Raw genomic sequence first — 20,209 nt, forward strand, 5'->3', positions numbered from 1 at the left:
AAAGTCAACTCCAGTAGCAGGTTGACTACTGGAGAAGGCTTAAGAATAAGCCTGTGGTTGCTCAGGATTTGTAGATTCACAGGATTGTGGGGAGGATGGTAAGGGAAAGGGAGGAGTTGAGGATGAATTCTGGAAGCCATCAGAGATGTAGGAGGTAAACTGGTGTCATAATGGCAAAGGAAGTATAAGAGGATTGGTCAATAGTGTCAGATCCCAGAGAAAGGTTGAGTAAGATCAAGATCAAACAGCATCTCAAGAGCCTGAAATTCTCAAGGGTCCTGAGGGAGAAGTTTCCACTAAGAGTGGATACAGAAGAGGTTCTCCGAGGAGTCTAAGATGTTTCAAATGGAAACAGGCCAACAGTCCCACTTCCCAAGAAGTGCGTCAGGAAGAAGCCACGTCTTTGGACAAAGGAGAATTCTCAGGACAACTTGGGTCCCATTCTGTTGGTACACCTAGCACAGTGGGACCAACCAGTCTTCCTGAGGGAAAAGAAGCCTGGGGATGGGCACCCTATGAATACGGTATGCAAGAAGAGATTTCCTTATCCATCTCAGCTTACCCTTCACCAGAGGACACACATGGGAGAGACACCCTTTAAATGAAATATCTGTTCCAAAGGGTTTATGCAGCCTTCGGACCTGCAGGTTCACCAGCGAATCCACACAGGAGAGAAGCCATACTGCTGTGATCTCTGCCCCAAGAAGTTCACCCACGACTCCATGCTGCACGCTCACAAGAGGATCCACACCAAGGAGAAGCCTTTCTGATGTGAGCACTGTGACAAAGTCTTTAGTCACAGAGGGAACCTCAACATTCACTGACACACTCACTCTGTGCTCAAACCCTACTTGTGTCCCGAGTGTCGCAGTGCCTTCCGTCAGCTGGGGACTTTCAAATGCCACCAGAAAACACATTCCAAATGACTTTCCCAGGACCCCGCACGCAGGTCCAAGTCCCTTCTGCTCCAAGAAGGGAATTCAGGATGATTTGTCACCTCCGTGATACAAAGGATGGATGACATGTGAAGAACTTAGGAGGATACTGGAACCCAATGGGGTTCCATCCACGTGTATTAAAAGGATCTTTGAGGGCTTCCCTGGTGGCGCAGTGGTTGAGAGTCCACCTGCCGTTGCAGGGGACACAGGTTCGTGCCCTGGTCTGGGAAGATCCCACATGCCGCGGAGCGGCTAGGCCCGTGAGCCATGGCCGCTGAGCCTGTGCGTCTGGAGCCTGTGCTCCGCAATGGGAGAGGCCACAACAGTGAGAGGCCCGCGTACCGCAAGAAAAAAAGAAAGGATCTTTGAGTGATGACTTATCTTTCCCTTTGGATTTTGTTTTCTACTTTAGTATAGCCTATGTTTTTTTAAATAAGTTTTTGTTTGTGTTCTTCTTTCAACAATGCATGTCGTAGTGGTTTTAAATACTTCATCATGAAACTTCGGCTGCTGCTGATTGTCTTCCTTTTAGACATGATTTCATTGTAAAATAGGATGCTCCTGGCATGGCAGCCAGATAAAATATAGGAAAACCAGTGAAATTTAAATTTCAAATAAACAAATGCATTTTTTGTCAAAAAAAACAAAAGATCAAACAACCTCACCTATATTCTGCAGTTAAGAGGTTACAGATGATCTTTGCAGGAAAGTTTCAGAAGAATGGAAGGAACGTTATAGCAGGTTGAAGAGCAAGAGGTATGGAAGTAAAGGCAACAAAATCTAGGCTCCTGGCTATCTTACAGAAGTAATATTTGGCATTCAATGACAAATGACGATTTCAAGGTAATGCAGAGTGGAAGACTTGCCAACCATTATTTGCTGGGGGAAAAGCCTAGGAGGAAAGCACGTTTATTTGTGGATGGATATTTGTGTCTGTATGGATGCTGACCCAAGCAGGATACCAGATGTATTTACCCATTCCCAAGACCTCAAGGAGCACGATAGCCATGAGGCCTGGAGCTTGCCTGCTACTGTGTAAAGGAGGCATATCTTGTTTGGACTCACCCCACCATCCTCCCAGTCCTTGCTTCCTCTGAGAGGCAGGGGACAGAGCCACATAATAATTTAGAACTATCAAATGGGAACTTCCATCCTCGTGAATTCAGGTACCTAGTACATTCTTTTTTTTTTTTTTTGGCTGTGTTGGGTCTTCACTGCTGCACGCAGGCATTCTCTAGTTGCAGCGAGTGGGGGACTACCTTCATTGCGGTGCTCGGACTTCTCATTGCGGTGGCTTCTCTTGCTGCAGAGCAGGGGTTCTAGAGCGCAGTCTCAGCAGTTATGGTGCACGGGCTTAGTTGCTCTGTGGCATGTGGGAACTTCCTGGACCAGGGCTCAAACCTGTGTCCCCTGTATTGGCAGGCGGATTCTTAACCACTGCACCACCAGGGAAGTCCGTCTTTTTTTTTTTTTTAATATTTATTTATTTGGCTGTGCCAGGTCTTAGCTGCGGCACATGGGATCTTCGTTGCTGTGTGCAGGATCTCTAGTTGTGGCATGCGAACTAGCATGTGAACTCTTGCAGCATGTGGGATATATTTCCCCAGCCAGAGATCGAACCCAGGCCCCCTGCATTGGCAGCGTGGAGTCTTAGCCACTGGACCACCAGGGAAGTTCCCCTAGTACACTCTTGCAAGCTGTTTTAAAGATGTAGAACTGGGCAATTTCAGGTTTAGGACTAGGAAATATAATCAAACATTTAAAAAATATTTTCTTGTCTCTCTAGGGAATAGAAATACCTTATAGGGACTTCCTTGGCGGTCCAGTGGTTAAGACTTCACTTTCCAGTGCAGGGGTGTGGGTTCGATCCCTGGTCGGGGAGCTAGGATCCCACATGCCTCACGGCCGAAAAACCGAAGCATAAAACAGGAGCAATATTGTAATAAATTCAATAAAGACTTTAAAAATGGTCCACATCAGACTTCCCTAGTGGCTCACTGGTTAAGAATCCGCCTGCCAATGCAGGGGACATGGGTTCGAGCTCTGGTCCAGGAAGATCCCACATGCCGCGGAGCAACTAAGCCCGTGCACCACAACTACTGAGCCCGCGCTCTAGAGCCTGTGAGCCACAACAAGTGAGCCCACGTGCCACAACTACTGAAGCCCGCATGCCTAGAGCCCGTTCTCTGAAACAAGAGAAGCCACCACAATGAGAAGCCCGCACACCGCAATGAAGAGTAGCCTCCGCTCGCCACAGCTAAAGAAAGCCTGTGCACAGCAACGAAGACCCAACGCAGCCAAACATAAATAAATTAATTAATTAATTTAAAAACAATGGTCCACATCAAAAAAACCCTTATAACATGTAAATCTAATATTCACCTCTCAGATTTTCAGGAAAGTAGAATGTACAAAGTAGAAGACTGCCTCAAGATGAAGGAAAGGAGAAAGTGAGGCAGGGAATGCAAGGAAGAGAATGCAAGGTCCGGAAGGAGGAGATTGCCACCAACCAATTCACTGATGCTTTTCTTTTTTCTTTTTTCTTTTTGACCACACCACACGGCATGTGGGATCTTAGTTACCCAACCAGGGATCAAACCTGTGCCCCCTGCAGTGGAAGCACGGAGTCCTAACCACTGGACCACCAGGGAAGTCCCCAATCCATTGATTCTAAATGCAAGAATATTGTTAATAACTGAAAGTGCGGCAAGCCAGTGTCCAAGTGTTTTATACAGAGCAGTGGAGGTGGAGACAAGGATGAACTCTTAACAGCACAGATGGGAAGCAAGCAAGCTGTTGGTTTGGTACTTATGACTGAAACCTTGAACCTCTCTCTTCTGTCTGCTCTGCTGCCCACTCCTCTGTAGGGTGAAAGTTAGGAATGGATCTCCAGTCTGCAAGGATTGGTGGGGGGAGAGCATCTGGTTTTGGAGAGATGAAAAAGTGAGGCTACTTTGTCGTTGCTTCAAGCTTGGTGGGAGTAGAACAAACAGGACAAAAAACACTGGAACGTGGGTTTTGTGTAGGATGTGTTGGAACAGGTGTGGCAGCACCAAACACGCCAGGGCTACATGAATCACATGTAGTAATTCAGCCAGCAGCCACTACATATCCCCATAAGCCCGTCTGAGCCAGTTTTATAATCCTATCACTCCCTCCTGCAACCTTCCCCACAACCCTCAAACCTCAGTGCCTACAGTTCCACAGAGTGGACTCCTTCCTAAACACTCCACCCACAGCTCCCAGCAGTGGGCCGAGTTTGATGCAGAACATAATGACCGTTCATTGATCATTCAATAAACTGTTAAGTACATGTTATGGGGAGGGTAGTTGACAGGACGTTACTCCCCAAGCAGGCGCGGAAGGTAAATCCCTGTAAACACTTCTCAAAGGGTGCTTGCGTAGACTACCCGACCACAGTGACCGCGTTACTGCCACCATGGCACCACCCGGATCGATCCAAGGCTCAGCTCACCTTCCTGGAGCAAGCTCTTGCACCCGACGCCACGCCCACTTCTCTCGCACCTCCCCTGACGGAAGCGGAAGCGGCGTGTGAGCCGCTTGGACGTCTGGCTCTCTCGCTCCCGAAGGTGGCGTCCTTCGCTGTGCTCTGTGCTTGTTGGTTTCCTGTCACCATGGCACTGGCAGTCTTGCGGGTCCTGGAGCCCTTCCCGACGGAGACACCCCCGTTGGCGGTGCTGCTGCCGCCCGGGGGCCCGTGGCCTGCGGCGGGGCTGGGCCTGGTGCTGGCGCTGCGGCCTGCCGGGGAGAGCCCGGCAGGGCCGGCGCTGCTAGTGGCCGCCCTGGAGGGACCGGGCGCGGGCACCGAAGAGCAGGGGCCGGGGCCTCCGCAGCTGCTGGTGAGCCGCGCGCTGTTGCGGCTCCTGGCCCTGGGCTCCGGGGCATGGGTGCGGGCGCGGCCGGTGCGGCGGCCCCCGGCGCTGGGCTGGGCGCTGCTCGGCACCTCGTCTGGGCCCGGGCTCGGACCGAGAGTCGGGCCGTTGCTGGTGAGGCGCGGAGAGACCCTGCCAGTACCCGGACCGCGGGTGCTGGAGACGCGGCCGGCGTTACAAGGGCTACTGGGCCCAGGGACGCGACTAGCTGTGACTGAGCTCCGTGGGCGGGCCAAACTGGGTCCGGAGACTGAGGACAGCAGCCGGCCCCCACCCCCGCCGGTGGTGTCCTCCTTCGCGGCCTCTGGCACAGTCCGGCGACTCCGGGGAGTTCTGGGAGGGACTGGAGATGCATTGGGGGTGAGCCGGAGCTGTCTCCGTAGCCTCAGCCTCTTCCAGGGCGAATGGGTGTGGGTGACCCGGGCTGGAGAGTCATCGAACACTTCCCAGCCACACTTGGCCACGGTGCAGGTCCTAGAGCCTCGCTGGGACCTCTGTGAAAGGCTGGGACCCAGCTCTGGGCAGCTGGGAGAGCCCCTCGCTGACGGACTGGCCCTCGTGCCTGCTACTCTGGCTTTTAATCTCGGCTGTGATCCCCTGGAGGTGGGAGAGCTTAAAATTCAGGTAGGATACCAGACTGAGGTCAGGAATGCTTCCTCGTCTTTATCCCCTCTTCTTTGTCTTAACTGAATTAGAAGATCAGAGCTGTAGAATTTAGGTCCCTTACTCCTTTAGACCTTGGACTTTTCACTTAGTGCCTCTTAGCCTTGTTTACCCATTCTCTACAATTAAAAACATGTTGGTGGTGCATGGGAAGGGCTTTCACGATTTGGGTGAAAGGTGAAAATTAACGGTCAAATTACCACTTGTATATATTAATCTACTAAATCTAGTCAGTTGTTTGTTGAATTGCTGCAGTGTATCCAGTATTGTACTGGGTAGTATGGAGGATGATACCTCCAGCTTTTGCTCATGCTATCCTTGACTTCAAGTTCCTTCCTATTCTTTTAGCCTCCTCGGTTAAAATCCTACCATGCTTTCCTTGAAGGCCCATCTAAAGGTGGCACTGTCTTCTCAAAGCCTTATATAATCTCACCACCACAAATTTAACATTACTTCTTCTTACTATAGCATTTTGTATTGTACCTTTCAGAGAGCATTTATTTTATTGTGTTGTTATGATCATCTAATCTGTCTAACGCTCAACTGTACATTGTAAATTCCTTGAAGGGAAGGGCTCTTTATTATCTTTAGTGCTTGGTGTTTAAGTTTAATATTTTATTAAATATATCCAGGAGGAGTTTTTGGTTTCTGCCTTTAAGAAGCTTACTTCAAGAAGGTAATTATTTTTGGGGTACAAATATAGTCTACCGTTTAATTAAGCACCTGGATGTATGGTTTAGGCCTGCGCTGTCCAGTATGGAAGCCACTAGCCCCTTGGTGGCGCTTTAAATCAAGTGAAAGTAATGCAGTAAAAAATTCAGTTCGTTAATTGCTTTAGACATATGTTGAGTGTTCAACATCCACATGTTAATATAGAACAATTCTATCACTGTAGAAAGTTATATTAGGTAATGCTGGCATAGCCAGTTAGTGCTATGGGATGTCAAAAAGAGATATAAGATACGCACGAATGGGAGTTAGGTGTGGATTTCCTTCTGAATGGAGGGAAAATACTGGATTACTCAGACTGGAGCTCATTCAGCTAACGCAGCCCTTTCAGCTTCATTGTGATCATATCCTTTAACTACAACCTGAATTCAGAGTGTCCCCACTAATGTCCAATTAATATTCCCAGTGGCTGCCTGGTGTCACTCAAATGACTTGTGGGCATTAAATGTCTTTACTGTTTCACTGTCTCTGGGCCAGTATAAAGGTATTACGGAATGGTTATCTTTCCTGGTGAACTTTTTGGAGGGAGAGTCAGAAAAGTCAGAGTCAGAAATCTCTTCCTGGTGCCCATTAGAAGGAGAGGTTTCTGTTTTCTCAGGAAGATACAGGTATTCAGCTCTGCTACCTTAGGTCTCCTCTCCCACAAGCCTTATGGTTATGGAAAGGATAAAGGATGGAAGCAGAAATATTGATTGCTAAGGGATTGGGTAGAGCCTGACTCCTTGGGAGAAGGTTATAAGGTGGTGGTTATTTCTCTAATAGAGATACTTGGAGGGCTCCAGCACCCCTGAAGACAAAGGAAGCTGCTCAGTGCTGCCTGGGCCTCCGTTTGCCAAAGAGTTACACATCGAAATTGTGTCCTCTCCTCACTACAGCACTAATGGAACGTATGACCATGTTCTTTACCGGCACTTTCAGACACCCAGGTTAGCTGCGTCCCCCTTTCAGGAGGATAGCATCTTACCCTCATTGCTCTCCTCCTATCCCATGCCTTAGATTCAGGTACCACAGAGCATCTGATTTTAAAAAGCCACAGTTTAAGGCAATATTACGGCTAGAAGCCTCTTGCTGTGTCAGGCGGACAATAGAAGAGTAATCTGGACCAGGAGGTGAATCCAGCCATCCTAAACTGAGAAACCACTTTGATTTGGGAAGACCCCAAAGCAGCCGGGATCCTGCTTTGCCTCCCTCTGGTCTCTGATCCCCTCTCTAGCCTCTCTGCCATTTCCTGCAGGTCTTTCTAGGTCAGACTTGTTCTCTGTACAACTGCTTGGGATCTCTGGGTGGGCAGGAGGCCCCTAAGGAATAGTCTGCATGTTGGGGTTGGCTGTGCGGGCACATGTCAGGCCCATGCTCTTGACTCCCATCGTGAGCTGACCAGGGCCACTGCTGTGTTACAGGGCAGTCCAGGAAGGGGATGTTCTGTGTGTGCCAACAGTCGGACAAGTAGAGATCCTGGAAGGAAGCCCAGAGAAACTGCCCAGGTACGCAGCTGCCTCCTTTCCTACAGCTGGGATTCTTAACCTGGGTGCAGGAGTCCTCAAGTTGAATGGAATAATTTTGTGCATAAGAACATTTTGTTGTTGTCACACATATTTCTGGACAGAAGGCACATACCTTCTTCAGGTTCTCAAATAGGCGTATGACTGAAAAAAGAATTAAGAACCACAGCCTGCTAGCTTTTGGGGGTGTTTATCCTCAAATCGATTGGTGGTCCTAGATAAAGTAAAGCATTTAGAACAGTTTAATGGCCTAGACCAAGGTGAGATTCCTTGCTTTCCATTCTTAACCAGTGTTGTTTAGGCCACACCTCCCATACACTCAGCAGGAGGAGACCCAGGCCCTGATTTCTACCCTAATGGATGGAATGTGCACATGCTGCTTTCAATCCTGTCTCCCAAGGCAGGGGAGGGAGGGATTTCTGCTGTCCTTGGGAGGCCTTCCCTCTTTACTTATCCTCAACAGAATGAGAAACAGAGCATAACTGAGCTAGGGACCCAAAACAAGGAGTCCAACCTTTCTCCTCCTCCTGTTGACTCTGACTACAGAAGTTGCATGTAAAATGGTGAGGTGAAGAATTCAGAGACCACTTGGCCTTATGTGAAGGGGGAAGAATGTGTACCTCCACACCCCAGGACTGATTTCCTGTAGGGATTTACTAGAAGGAGAAGACAGCTGGTAGGTACACTAACCCAACTTTCCAGGAAATCTCATTGAGGTGGTGGGACCCGCCTGCAGGAACTTGGGCATAAGAGCCATAGTGCCCAAGGTTCTGGGCCGAGCCAGCCTGGGCCCTCTGCCAAGAGAGGGACGCCTTGTCTGGAGCGCCTGATTCGTCCTTGGTCGGTATTCAGAGCTGTGTTCTGGCCAGCACTCTTGTCTCCCCAGTCTCAGGGCTGTGGTACCTAGAGGAAGGGGCTGGTAGTGCCCCATGTAATCCCACTTGGTGCTGCAGGGCACCTCTTTGAGCTTTCCCAGTTCAAATCTACAACTGGGGCCTGGTGGAGAATGCCAGGCTGCTATCCATCACTTCCTACTCTGTATCCCATCTTAAATATAGCAAACGTCTATGAGCTAGCTTTCTGTAGGAAAACTGCAGAATGCCCACCCTTTGTACTTTGAAAGGAAAACAGGCACTAGGCCCTCCTGAGGCAGACTGGCAAGCCCATCCTGTTCCTGGACCTCTGCCATTCCAGCCCCCTGGAGACCTGTCTCCCTCCTCTGAGTGCTGAGCACATGGTTCTTCCCCCCTGAGCAGGTCCTGGAAAGCAGGGTTGGGGTGGACAGGTGGGTCCAAGGACAGAGATGAGTGCTTTAGCCCCACTTCTTGGACTTGGTAAGGGAAGCCCTGCAGGGAGGCTTCTGTGATCCCTGGCAAGGAAGTCCACTATAACCCCTTCAGACTCCCCAGCGTTCCGCTTTCCCACGCCAGGCCTATGGGTTCCAGCTCCACTGTTTCCTGTCTGGCTCTCGGGAACGCAACCCGGTGTTCCTCAGCAGTGTCCAGATATGTTCCAGAGGTCTGGCCCGTGTGCTCACTGAGGTGGTCCCTCCACTCTCCGTGGAAGGGGGTGGGCATGTCTCCCTCCCCCTCCCCGCCCCAGTGCTGTTCCTCCTTGGATTCCACTGCCTGCCGTGTGCACTCTGACTCAAGATGTTCAGCCTGACTGAGAGTCTAGGTTATGGACCCACCCATCATTTATTTATTTATTTATTTCCATCATTTATTTATAATGAATAACAGTAGGGCAGTTTTCCTTATGTTCTAGTTTTTACCACAAATGCCTATGGTTACGTGAGTTTCATAATACTAACCTGGTATGCTTCCCCCTCCACCTGAAAGCATTCCCACCCCCACCCTTCTGTGCTGCCAGAGGGAGCAGTTCTGTGACTGTGAGACGCTGAGCAAAGGAATTTGCACCCTGATTGGACCTTAAAGAGGCCCAGGTTCTGTCATTGCTGTTCTGCCTGAGGATTAAAGATGGGAGTAGTTCATTTCTTTATCTGGAAAATTGGACTAGTGACTGCTATCTGCTACCCACCCCCTTAGTAGGCTGAGTAACCCTAACTCACTCTGACACTAGCCAGTGACTGCACAGCCCTGGTTATGGCCGGGAGCTTTCGAAAAATACAAATGCGTGAGTCCCACCCCAGACCTATTGGAGCAGCAGGGTGAGGCTGGGACCTGTGCAGTCTTTATTTTTTTCCAAAGGAAGGAAAATGTTAATTTTTAAATTGAGATATAATTCACATACCATAAAATTCATGCTTTTAAAGTGTACAATTCGGTGGCTTTTAGTATATTCTCAAGGTTGTGCCATCAACATCACTAATTCCAGAACATGTTCATCACCCCAGAAAGAAACCCCTCCCCATTAGCAGTCACTCCCTGTTCCCTCCTTCCCTCAGCTCCTGGCAGCCACTAATCTACTGAATGAAATCATACAGTATTTGAGAGATGTTGATTTTTTTTTTTAAGTTTCACAGATAATTCTAATGTGCAGCCAAAATAGAGAATCATTAATCATTAAATGTCATTATGAAGGATCTGCCTGCAATTAGATTTTGTGGATGCTTGAATAAGAGCCAAGGGACTCTTTCCTCTGAGGTTTTGGGTGGCCTTGGTGGGTACATATTTGAGGGAGAGACTGTTCTGAAGCCAGTGAAAACAGTCAGATGGTCACTGCTTGGTGCAGGGGTGGCTTCTCCCATTGGAGTGAGTGGACAGGGCATTTACCTGAAGAAACACACCCTCAGGTGATGTTGTCATGAGGGATGCGGAGGGCAGGCACAGTTCCTGCGCTCAAAATGCATGTGATCCAGTCAGGGAGATAAGAAAGACCATCTGCTTTCCTTTTCCTCCACGTTCCCCACTTCCTCCCCACCTCCGCCATGTCTAGGGACATGTATTTATGCTGCTCTTGAGTTTGTCCCTGCAGTGGACCTCTGACTGAGACAGCCACCTTGCCCTTGGGGAGGGGTGTGTGTGCTCTGGATCTGGGGTTCATTGGGCCTCTTTCCTGCAGGTGGCGGGAGATGTTTTTTAAAGTGAAGAAAACAGTTGGGGAAGCTCCGGATGGGCCAACCAGGGCCTATGTAGCTGACACCACCCACACCTCCTTATACTTGGTGAGGCCCTAGCGGTGGGGGTAGACTTGGGGAAAGGAGCAGAAAGAACTTCTAGAGAACAGACTTGTGGTTGCCAAGGGGGAAGGAGGGTGGGGGAGGGATGGACTGGGAGTTTGGGATTAGCAGATGCACACTATTATATATAGAATGGATAAACAACAAAGTCCTACTATATAGCATAGGGAACTATATTAAGTGTCCTGGGATAAACCATAATGGAAAAGAATATGAAAAATAATGTGTATGTTTATATAACTGAATCACTTTGCTGTACAGTAGAAATTAACACAACATTGTAAATTAACCATAAAATAAATTTAAAAAAAAAACAACTTCTAGAAACTAAAGCTTCCTCCCACCTTTCACAGGTGGGTTCTACCCTGAGCCTTGTTCCAAGGCTCCCTTCAGGTGAATCCACCCCCTGGAGCAGCTTGTCTCCTCCAGGCCTGGAGGGCTTGGTGACTGAGCTCTGTGCTGCCCTGAAGCCTCGCCTCCAGCCAGGGTGAGTGAGGCCTCTGTGTGAGAAAAACCTGCTGAGAACGTCCCTGGAGGAGCGGCAGGCCAGACAAATAGTTCCTAATGCCCTGTTCAGAGTGGAAGAATTAGGTGGACCTCCCTCCAACTGTTAGGCCCAGGCCACTAGCCCATGTCCTTTCTGTAAGCAAATTCCCAGGCTCCTTTCCTGGGATAACCACGGTCCTCCAGGGTCAGCTATGGAGGAAGAATCTCCACTGGGGACAACTGTCTCTGAGACTGCCATTCCCCTTGGGGAGCCCACTAGCCATCCTGACCTTCACCATCCTGTACCTGAAAGACACAGGTCCTCATACCAGTGGCCTAAGTGTAGCCACACACGCCTCCCAAATTCCGCCCAGTACAATCCAAACCAGACAGAATAGCCAAGACTTTCTTGATGACAAAAGAGAATTAGTCTCAGCTGCTGGATATGCTCCATGCCCCTGCCAGAGTACCAAGGTGGTGTGGGAAATATGGCCTCACCATGTGGCGACAGCCCCGAGGGTTGGGGAGGGGGTTTGCTTCAAGGATGGTGTCTGCTTTCTGGATCCAAGGGGCCCTGTGTCCCTGGGGACTCTCACATTTGGGCAGAATGGAGGAAACAAACGTCTCTTCTCTGGTTGCAGGGGTGCCCTGCTGACAGGAACAGGCAGTGTCCTTCTACGGGGCCCCCCGGGCAGCGGGAAGACCACTGCAGTCGCTGCCGCCTGTAGCTGCCTCGGGCTCCACTTACTGAAGGTGAGGGTCCCTGGAGAGTAGATCCCAACCACGTCTCCTCCCCAGCCCAGATTCTCCCTCTCCCCCTGGCTACAAGCCTGACCCTGCCACCTCAGCCTAGTGGGCCAGTAGGTCAGGCATAGTCCCATGATGCTGAGCTACTGAGAGATGCTTTCAAGAAGGAGGATGCTCCAAGGTTTTGGTGGACAGTCCAGGAAATGAGGTTAGGGTAAAGAAGAGTTAGGGCTTGGCCAGTGTTACCTTCCTCCCCCATCCCTGCCCTCCAAAAAGAGATGGCCTGTACCTTCTAGTGACTCCTCCCTCCATTCTCCTGCCCCAGTCACCCCTGCCCCCTTGCTCACAGGCCCATCGGGACCCCCTCCCCAGGTGCCCTGCTCCAGCCTCTGTGCAGACAGTAGTGGGGCTGTGGAGACAAAACTGCAGGCCACTTTCTCCCGGGCCGGGCGCTGCCGGCCTGTGGTTCTGTTGCTGACAGCTGTGGACCTGCTGGGCCGGGACCGTGATGGGCTAGGCGAGGATGCCCGTGTGGTGGCCACACTGCGTCGCCTCCTCCTGGATGAAGACCCCCTCCCCAGGTATCATCCAGCGCTGGGCCTGGAAGGGGGTAGGGTCCAGCCCTCTCTTCACCACCCCCTCAGTGGCTTCTTAGACGTCTGCTGCCCATCTGGCTGCTCTCCAGGCAGCCCTGAGCTGAGGGGCATGGGGGTACCCAGAGGGAGGAGGATGCAGTCCCTGGTATTTCTTGGGGGACACTAAAGCACAGCCTCTGCCCTCACTGAGCGCCCTGTGTAGGGGGGATGCCCCATCCAGGACGCTTTGGGGCGCCCATCTCCCTGTCCCATCCCAGCCCTACCCTTCTCCCTGCCCTCCTGCACCAGCCTCAGGACGAGGCAGTGCTCAGGGGCTGCCCACTCCCTGTCTGCAGCTGCCCTCCCCTGATGGTCGTGGCCACCACAAGCCGGGCCCAGGACCTGCCTGTGGATGTGCAGACAGCGTTTCCTCACGAGCTGGAGGTGCCTGTGCTGTCAGAGGGGCAGCGGCTCAGCATCCTGCGGGCCCTCACTGCCCACCTCCCACTGGGCCAAGAGGTGAACCTGGCGCAGCTGGCACGGCGGTGTGCAGTGAGTACCCAGGCAGGATACGGGCCGCCCTGCACTCTTTGCCGGGGGTACTCAGTCCTGCTGCCATGCAAGTGTGCAAGTGAGGGTAGAAAACCCGAAGCATCAGTGATGGGCCTCTGCTCCAGCCAGGGGTCCAGCCCCGCAAGGGTTCCTGCCTACTGTGACCTGCTCACGTGTCCTCTCCTGTGGTTCCCCAGGGCTTTGTGGTAGGGGATCTCTATGCCCTTTTGACCCACAGCAGCCGGGCAGCCTGCACCAGGATCAAGAACTCGGGGTAAAGAAATTGGGCACAGGAGGGGCAAGGCGGCAAGAGGCGGTATGGGTGGGTAGGGGCTGGTGAGGAAGGGAGGAGGGTGAGGGCCCTTATGGGGAGGAGACCTCAGGTTAGGTCCTCCAGAGGCCTCCCTGGATTTTCCTTTGCAGCTGGGCAGGTGGCTTGAGTGCGGAGGATGAGGGGGAGCTGTGTGCTGCTGGCTTTCCTCTCCTGGCTGAGGACTTTGGGCAGGCGCTGGAGCAGCTGCAGTCAGCTCACTCCCAGGCCGTCGGAGCCCCCAAGGTAGACACTCCAGGTCCTTGGAGGTGGGACCGGAGCTCCCTCCACCAGCACGTGTCCAACTGTGCCCTTTCCATCTCCTAGATCCCCCTGGTGTCCTGGCACGATGTGGGTGGGCTGCAGGAGGTGAAGAAGGAGATTCTGGAGACTATTCAGCTCCCTCTAGAGCACCCTGAGCTGCTGAGCCTGGGCCTGAGGCGCTCCGGCCTTCTGCTCCACGGGCCCCCTGGCACGGGCAAGACCCTCCTGGCCAAGGCAGTAGCCACTGAGTGCAGCCTTACCTTCCTCAGGTGGCGAGGGGGCCTGGCAGGGAGGGTGGGTGGATTGGGGGCAGCGGCAGGGGGCAGGAGGTGTGTTGTGTGTTTTCTGCGTCTGAGGAGTCTCACCCTCTCCCATCCCCTCCCTCAGCGTGAAGGGGCCCGAGCTGATCAACATGTACGTGGGCCAAAGCGAGGAGAATGTACGGCAAGGTGAGTGGGGGGTGGGGGCAGGGCTTCTGGCCCCGAGCCGCCCCTACCCTCAGGCTGCTCGCGGTCACTGCTAGTCTTCCTCTCCCCAGGTCAGGTTCCTGCTGGGTGGGGCCTCTTACCTGAAGTGCTAGTGATGAGTTGTCAACATGGGTTTCCCTCCCCATCTCCTGACTTCAAACCCCCCTGGCCTTCCCTGTCCTGTGGGCCCTTCTCTCTCCTAAGTGTTTGCCAGGGCCAGGGCCGCAGCTCCATGCATCATCTTCTTTGATGAACTGGACTCCTTGGCCCCAAGCCGGGGGCGAAGTGGAGACTCTGGAGGTGTGATGGACAGGTGGGGGTCTGAGCCAGAATGGAATCTGGGGTCCAGGACAGAGGGATGTGAGACAGGTTGCACTAGTCTTTGGAGCCCAAAGAGTTCCTGCCCTACTGGTTCTGCGATAGTATAACAGAAGCTAAAAGGGGCCGTGGAATTGGGTGTGGGGCACTGAGGAGATGGGGGCCTGTGTGGAGGGGTACACAAAGCACAACCGGGCAGGGCCCTGTGGAGACAGCCTGCGAGGGCACCACAAGCAGGGCAGAGGCTGAGGATGTACCAGGCACTCTCTCACCTTCACTTCCTCCTTCACAGGGTGGTGTCTCAGCTCCTGGCCGAGCTGGACGGGCTTCACAGCACTCAGGATGTGTTTGTGATTGGAGCCACCAACAGACCAGACCTCCTGGACCCTGCCCTTCTGAGGCCCGGCAGGTGTGCACCCCGTACCTTTCACCTCCGCCAGGCCCATTTGGGCCTGTCCCTTGACCCCCATCCGGTGCCTCTCCACCCTCATGCCAGGCACCCTGGCACTCACGCCCAGCTGTCTCCCTAAAGGTTTGACAAGTTGGTGTTTGTAGGAGTGAGCGAGGACCGCGCCTCCCAGCTGCGTGTTCTGAGCGCCATCACGCGCAAGTATGCCCTGTTAGAGGGAGACCCCCACAGGGCTTGGGCCTTGGGATGGTTAGGGGATAAGTGCAGAGTGCACAGTAAGCTGGTCAGGGATGCCTTATGACAGAGTAGGGGGTGCCAGGTAAGCCTCTTTGTTTCCTGTATCCCCACAACAGATTCAGGCTCGAGCCCTCTGTGAGCCTGGTGGACGTGCTGGACCACTGCCCACCCCAGCTGACGGGCGCAGACCTCTACTCCCTATGCTCCGATGCCATGACAGCTGCCCTCAAACGCAGGGTTCGGGACCTGGAGGAAGGTGAGCCACTCACCAGCCCCAGAGGTCAGCCGAGGACCTAGTGGGCACCAGGCCTGGTTCTGGATTTCAGAGGAGGGACTGCTGACCCCTGGGGGACTCTGGGCAAGAAGGTGCCTACCAGGGTGCTCCCCTGCTTGGGCAGAGACCACAGCCTCCATGCCCCAGCTGGCCTCCCCTCCCCTTGTCATCCCCAGGCCTGGAGCCCGGGAGCTCGGCATTGCTGCTCACCACGGAGGACCTGCTACAGGCTGCAGCCCGGCTACAGCCCTCGGTCAGCGAGCACGAGCTGCTCCGGTACAAGAGCATCCAGCGCAAGTTTGCTGCCTGCTAGGAGCCTCCTGCAGCCCGGGACCCTGCCTGCAGGGGCTAAAGGTATCTCCACAGAGACCTGAGAGAGCAAAGGCTCTTTCTCAGGCCAGTGCCACCGACCCACCTGAACTCTGCCTACCTCCAGGCACTCCCTTGAGTGCCGAGTGGCATCAGGAGCCCCGAGAGAGCTCAGGAGGCATCCTCTTCCCACCTGTCCGCCCTCCAGGCCAGCTGCAAGACTAAGGCCCCTCTGCTCAGGAGGAAGGATCAGGTCCTGAGGGAGCCCCATCTGTGGCTGAAAATAAAGCATATGCCGCCCCCTGCTGGTGTTGTGGTCTAAAAGGTTGGCGTGGAGAAGAGCAAGCCGGTGGCGGAGTAAACTCAGGGGAGGGCAGGGTGGGCATCGCAGGAGCCTGATCCTTCTGATACAAACACAAGGTATACAGGACCTGAAAAAGGCATAAACTATATTGTTCAGCCTTCCATCTGCCTGAACCCAAATCCCTGTCCCCCAGCTGCAGTCTGCCCCTCCCCACACCCGCAAGATCTGCACTGGAGGGGGCTGGGCTTGGTGTGGGGCTACTGGTCCCTCCTCCCCAGACAGAGCCTGGCAGCGCCTGGGCAGAGGGCTGTGGGAGCTGAGGGCTTGTTCAGTCTGTCTTCTTGAGCACGTGGATGAAGTAGCAGGGAATGTAGGCCTGGCCCGTCTTGTAAGGCTTGAAGTCACCCAGGACGCTGTGTTGGCACTTGCCCCCGAAGGCTGTTTGAAGCAGCTCCGTAAAGGATGCCAGACAGTGAGGGTAGTAGGAGAGCCGGAACTTACTGCAACAGAGCCCCCGACCAACCATGAGGACTGGTGGTCTCAACACCCTCACCCCCCCCCACCCCCCCTGCCTTGCCAGGTGGGTACCTCAGGTCAGGAGAACCGTTCTGGCCAGTCCCTGGCACCTGCACCGTGTAATCCAGGGTCACCATGTGGGCCTTGTTGTTCACCGTCAGCACTGATGTTGTGATGTCCTTGGTCAGGTCACTCTGCAGGTGGTGGTTAGCTGCGTTAGCCTCTGCAACTACCAATGGGACCTGGACCCCGGTACCACACCTCCCTCTCTGGGCGGCCCCTCCCCCAGGGGCCCCACCTTATAGTAGATGTTCTTTCCTGGCGGTGCGCAGCCTGTGCTGAGGATGTGGTCGTAGTTGCGATGATCGATGACCAGCACACCCCCTGACCTCACCATGCTCACGATGTTCTTCAGGGCCAGCCGGTGCTCACTCTGGTCCCCTGAAGTCCGCCGGCCAGGGACAGAGAGGCTGCGTCTGCTCAGGGCCCCCAGCACCAGTCTCCCTCCCATCTTTCTCCTCCCCAGGGGCATGGAAAGGATGTAGTTCAAAGCAGTGTCCATGCCCAAGGCCACATCGTCTCTCACCTTTGCAGTCTGGCAAGTGGGCAAAACTGTTTCCAAGGCAGATGACAGCATCGAAGCCACCCCGTGGTGGCTGGGGCACATCTTTGTCCAGAGTCATCCAGTTGGCTTCTTCAATGACTGAGGGCCGGGAAGGGGAAGAGGGATCAGGGTGGCACCATGGTACAAGCAGTACCCACCTCCACCAAGTGGAGTCCTGCCTCAGTTTCCCCTTTAAGACACACACAGGGACTCCCCATCCAGTCAGGGGGAGGGGATCATTATGGACATGGAGGGTGAAGGGGAAGAGGGGCCCAGGGAGGAGGAAGCCATGGTTGGGAAGGAAGGCTCTGTGCTTACGGGTTTTTATTTGGGGGAAAGACAAGACACTATAAACATAATTAAAACTAGCCCCTCGTACTCAATACCTCATTCTGGTGCCTAAGCCTCCCTTTTCAGGGAAATGACAGTGGTTTTACTGTCTCCCTTGAGGAAAACAAAACACCCACCACAGGAGCTAAAGAAGCCCAGGGCAGAGAGAACCGTGTCCTTGGTGGCTGGGCTGAGGGCGCCTGGCTGGACCCACGTACCCCACTTGTCAAAGGCAGGCTCGTGCCGCCGGTTCCAGCGCTCTTTAAGCGCATACTTCAGCATCTTGTCACTGGCATCCACGCTTGTCACATTGAAGCCCTCTTCCACCAGCATGATGGAGTCCACCCTGGGCAGGACCAGGGATGACAGGCAGAGAGGGGCAGTCAGGGGGGCCTGGGAAGGCAAGGAGGAGACCCTGTGCTGGACACTTCTGTCTCCTCTATATCCTGTCCCCAGCCTCTCTCCACTGACCTCAATTGACCTGGCAAATCTGTTACTGAGAACCCGGTAGCAACTTTTCTTTTTTGTTTTAGCACCGAGTCAGGTATTCTACAAATGTGCATTAATCCTTATGGCAATCCAGTAAGGTAGATGGTGTTATCCCCATTTGAGAGATGGGGCAAACTGAGGCCCCTGGAAGTTAGGTAACTTGAGCACAGGAGGTAGTATAGCATGATTTTTTTTGTTTTTGTTTTTGGCTGTGCCACAAGGCTCGTGAGATCTCAGTTCCCCCAACGGGTTGAACCCCGGGCCCTCGGCAGTGAAAGTGCGAAATCCTAACCACTAGGCCACCAGGGAACTCCCAGCATGGTGGTTCAGAGCACAGGTCAGACCCTAAACAACCTGGGTCCGCATCTTCTCTCCACCTTTACCTCTCTGAGGCCAAATTTCTACAGCTGTAAATGGATATCCCTTCTTACCTCATGGGGTTTTGTGAGGATTTTAAAAACGGGTGTATCAAAAGCACCTGGCACAGTACTTTGGCCGAGGCACATGTCGAACAAGTGTTAACGCTGCAGCGCTGGAGCCCGAACAGAGCTTACGTCGGTGTGACCCCAAAGCCTGGCCTTTGCGCCGCCCTCCTGAACCCGCCTTCCCCACCCGATGTGCCCACACCCTCGCTCTCACCCTGGGTCTCCTGGGCCCCGTCCTGCCATCGTCGGCCTCGCCCTGCCTGTTCTGCCTGGGCAAACACTCATTCCTGGCCCTGGCGTCGCGCCCCCGCCCGGCTCAGGGTCGGCGGAGGAGGCTGCCCTGACGTGCTCGGCCGTGGTCCTGCGATCAAGCTGCCCGGGCCGAGCCAACTCCGTCGCCCCAATGCCCCGGGTCCCCACTCACCCCGGTCCCCCACCACCCGCACCCCGCTCCCCGCTCCCGCTCACTCCGGTCCCCTGGCCCCTGCCCGGGCTCACCCAGTGCCACAGGCCACGTCGAGCACCCGCTGGCAGCCGTGCTGGCGCAGCAGCCCGAGCAGCCAGGCCTTGTACTCGTCGGTGCGGCTGCGGGTGTCCCCGATGTAGAGCTCCCACACGCGCGCCGCCTCTCCGTCCGCGTACTGGTCCGGGAGCCCTTCAGCCGCCACCCCTAGGGAGCGGGTCCGGTACACGCTGTCCACCATTCTGCGACGTCCCTTGCTCCGCTGCCACCGGCTCCGCGTTTATAATACGGCCCCTGCCAAAGCTCCGGCTGCCCCACCTGCCCAATGGCAGGTGAGCGCGGGGACACGCCCCTGCTGGGCTCCGGGCCCGGGGCCGCGGCTGCTCGGGCCGCGGGGAGGGCGCTGCCTGGCAATCCTGGACAAGCCCTTCTCGCCCGCCTGAAGATCCGGCCCTCTGGCCGATCCCTCGGCGGGAAGGGACCCTCCCAGACCCCTGCCCACTTAACCCAGGTCGCAGGAGGGCCCAGGAAGGGCCAGGAGAAAGGGGAGAAGTGAGAGTGCCCGCTCCACCCCCGCCCCAAGCTGGAAAGAAACTTTAAGTCCACAGAGATGGGCGCCCAGGGCTGGACCCTCCCTAGCAGGGAAAAAAAGGTATTCGAGCATCTAAAGAAGGACTGTCCAGGGACTTCCCTGGTGGCCCAGTGGTAAAGAATCCCCCTTACGATTCAGGGGACGCGGGTTCGATCCCTGGTCAGGGAAATAAGATCCCACCTGCTGCAGGGCAACTAAGCCCACCACTACTGAGCTCGCGGGCCTCAACTAGAGACCGCTTGCTGCAAACTACAGAGCCCACACGTTCTGGAACCCGCACGCCACAACTAGAGAAGAGAAAACCCGCACGCCACAACCAGAGAGAAGCCCGCACGCCACAATGAAAGACCCCGCATGCCTCAACAAAGATCCTGCATGCTGCAACTAAGACCAGAAGCAGACAAAAAAATAAATAAAATAAATAAATCTTAAAAAAAAAAAACCCTGTCCAGCTGAAGGAGGGCCTGGTCAGCCAGGGAAGGAAGGAATGGGGAGTATCTGGGTAAATGCTGGCTTGGCCATTCAAGTCCAGGAGCAGTTCTGGCCCAAGGAATCATTCCACCCACCTGGGGGCAGGTGTTCCTCTGTCCTGTAGGTGAGGCATCAAGCTTTTTTTTGAGCTGCCTAAGGTGAAGTCTGGTTCCAATTCCTCTCCAACCAAGCGCCCTTCT

General features: G+C 54.0%; 2 protein-coding genes and 1 pseudogene across 3 annotated transcripts; 2 read left to right on the plus strand and 1 right to left on the minus strand.

Moving 5' to 3' along the window:
- Positions 1-122: 122 nt before the first annotated feature.
- Positions 123-926, plus strand: LOC114907551 (annotated as a pseudogene).
- A 3,587-nt stretch (positions 927-4,513) lies between these two features.
- On the plus strand, positions 4,514-16,141 carry PEX6 (peroxisomal biogenesis factor 6). Of its 2 annotated transcripts, XM_029242098.1 has the most exons (18): positions 4,514-5,455; positions 6,986-7,149; positions 7,624-7,707; positions 10,750-10,852; positions 11,221-11,354; positions 11,995-12,106; positions 12,473-12,681; positions 13,032-13,227; positions 13,425-13,501; positions 13,651-13,783; positions 13,865-14,070; positions 14,189-14,250; positions 14,473-14,581; positions 14,879-14,995; positions 15,119-15,196; positions 15,349-15,488; positions 15,683-15,860; positions 16,024-16,099. In XM_029242098.1, the coding sequence occupies exons 1-17, from the start codon at positions 4,574-4,576 to the stop codon at positions 15,817-15,819; spliced, it is 2,943 nt and encodes a 980-aa protein (XP_029097931.1). In that variant the 5' UTR covers positions 4,514-4,573; the 3' UTR covers positions 15,820-15,860; positions 16,024-16,099. The 2 variants fall into 2 exon arrangements, with proteins under 2 accessions (XP_029097931.1, XP_029097932.1); XM_029242099.1 differs by having other exon boundaries at positions 6,986-7,110; positions 15,683-16,141.
- Positions 16,142-16,238: 97 nt separating this feature from the next.
- GNMT (glycine N-methyltransferase) lies at positions 16,239-19,876 on the minus strand. Its single transcript, XM_029242100.1, has 6 exons — positions 18,982-19,876; positions 17,788-17,915; positions 17,222-17,338; positions 16,934-17,076; positions 16,708-16,829; positions 16,239-16,619 (listed from the first exon to the last, which is right to left on the minus strand). The coding sequence occupies exons 1-6, from the start codon at positions 19,185-19,187 to the stop codon at positions 16,448-16,450; spliced, it is 888 nt and encodes a 295-aa protein (XP_029097933.1). The 5' UTR covers positions 19,188-19,876; the 3' UTR covers positions 16,239-16,447.
- Positions 19,877-20,209: the final 333 nt, after the last annotated feature.

Source organism: Monodon monoceros, unplaced genomic scaffold, assembly GCF_005190385.1.
Source record: "Monodon monoceros isolate NGI ecotype Baffin Bay Population unplaced genomic scaffold, NGI_Narwhal_1 Super_Scaffold_3, whole genome shotgun sequence".
Lineage (NCBI taxonomy): Eukaryota > Metazoa > Chordata > Mammalia > Artiodactyla > Monodontidae > Monodon > Monodon monoceros.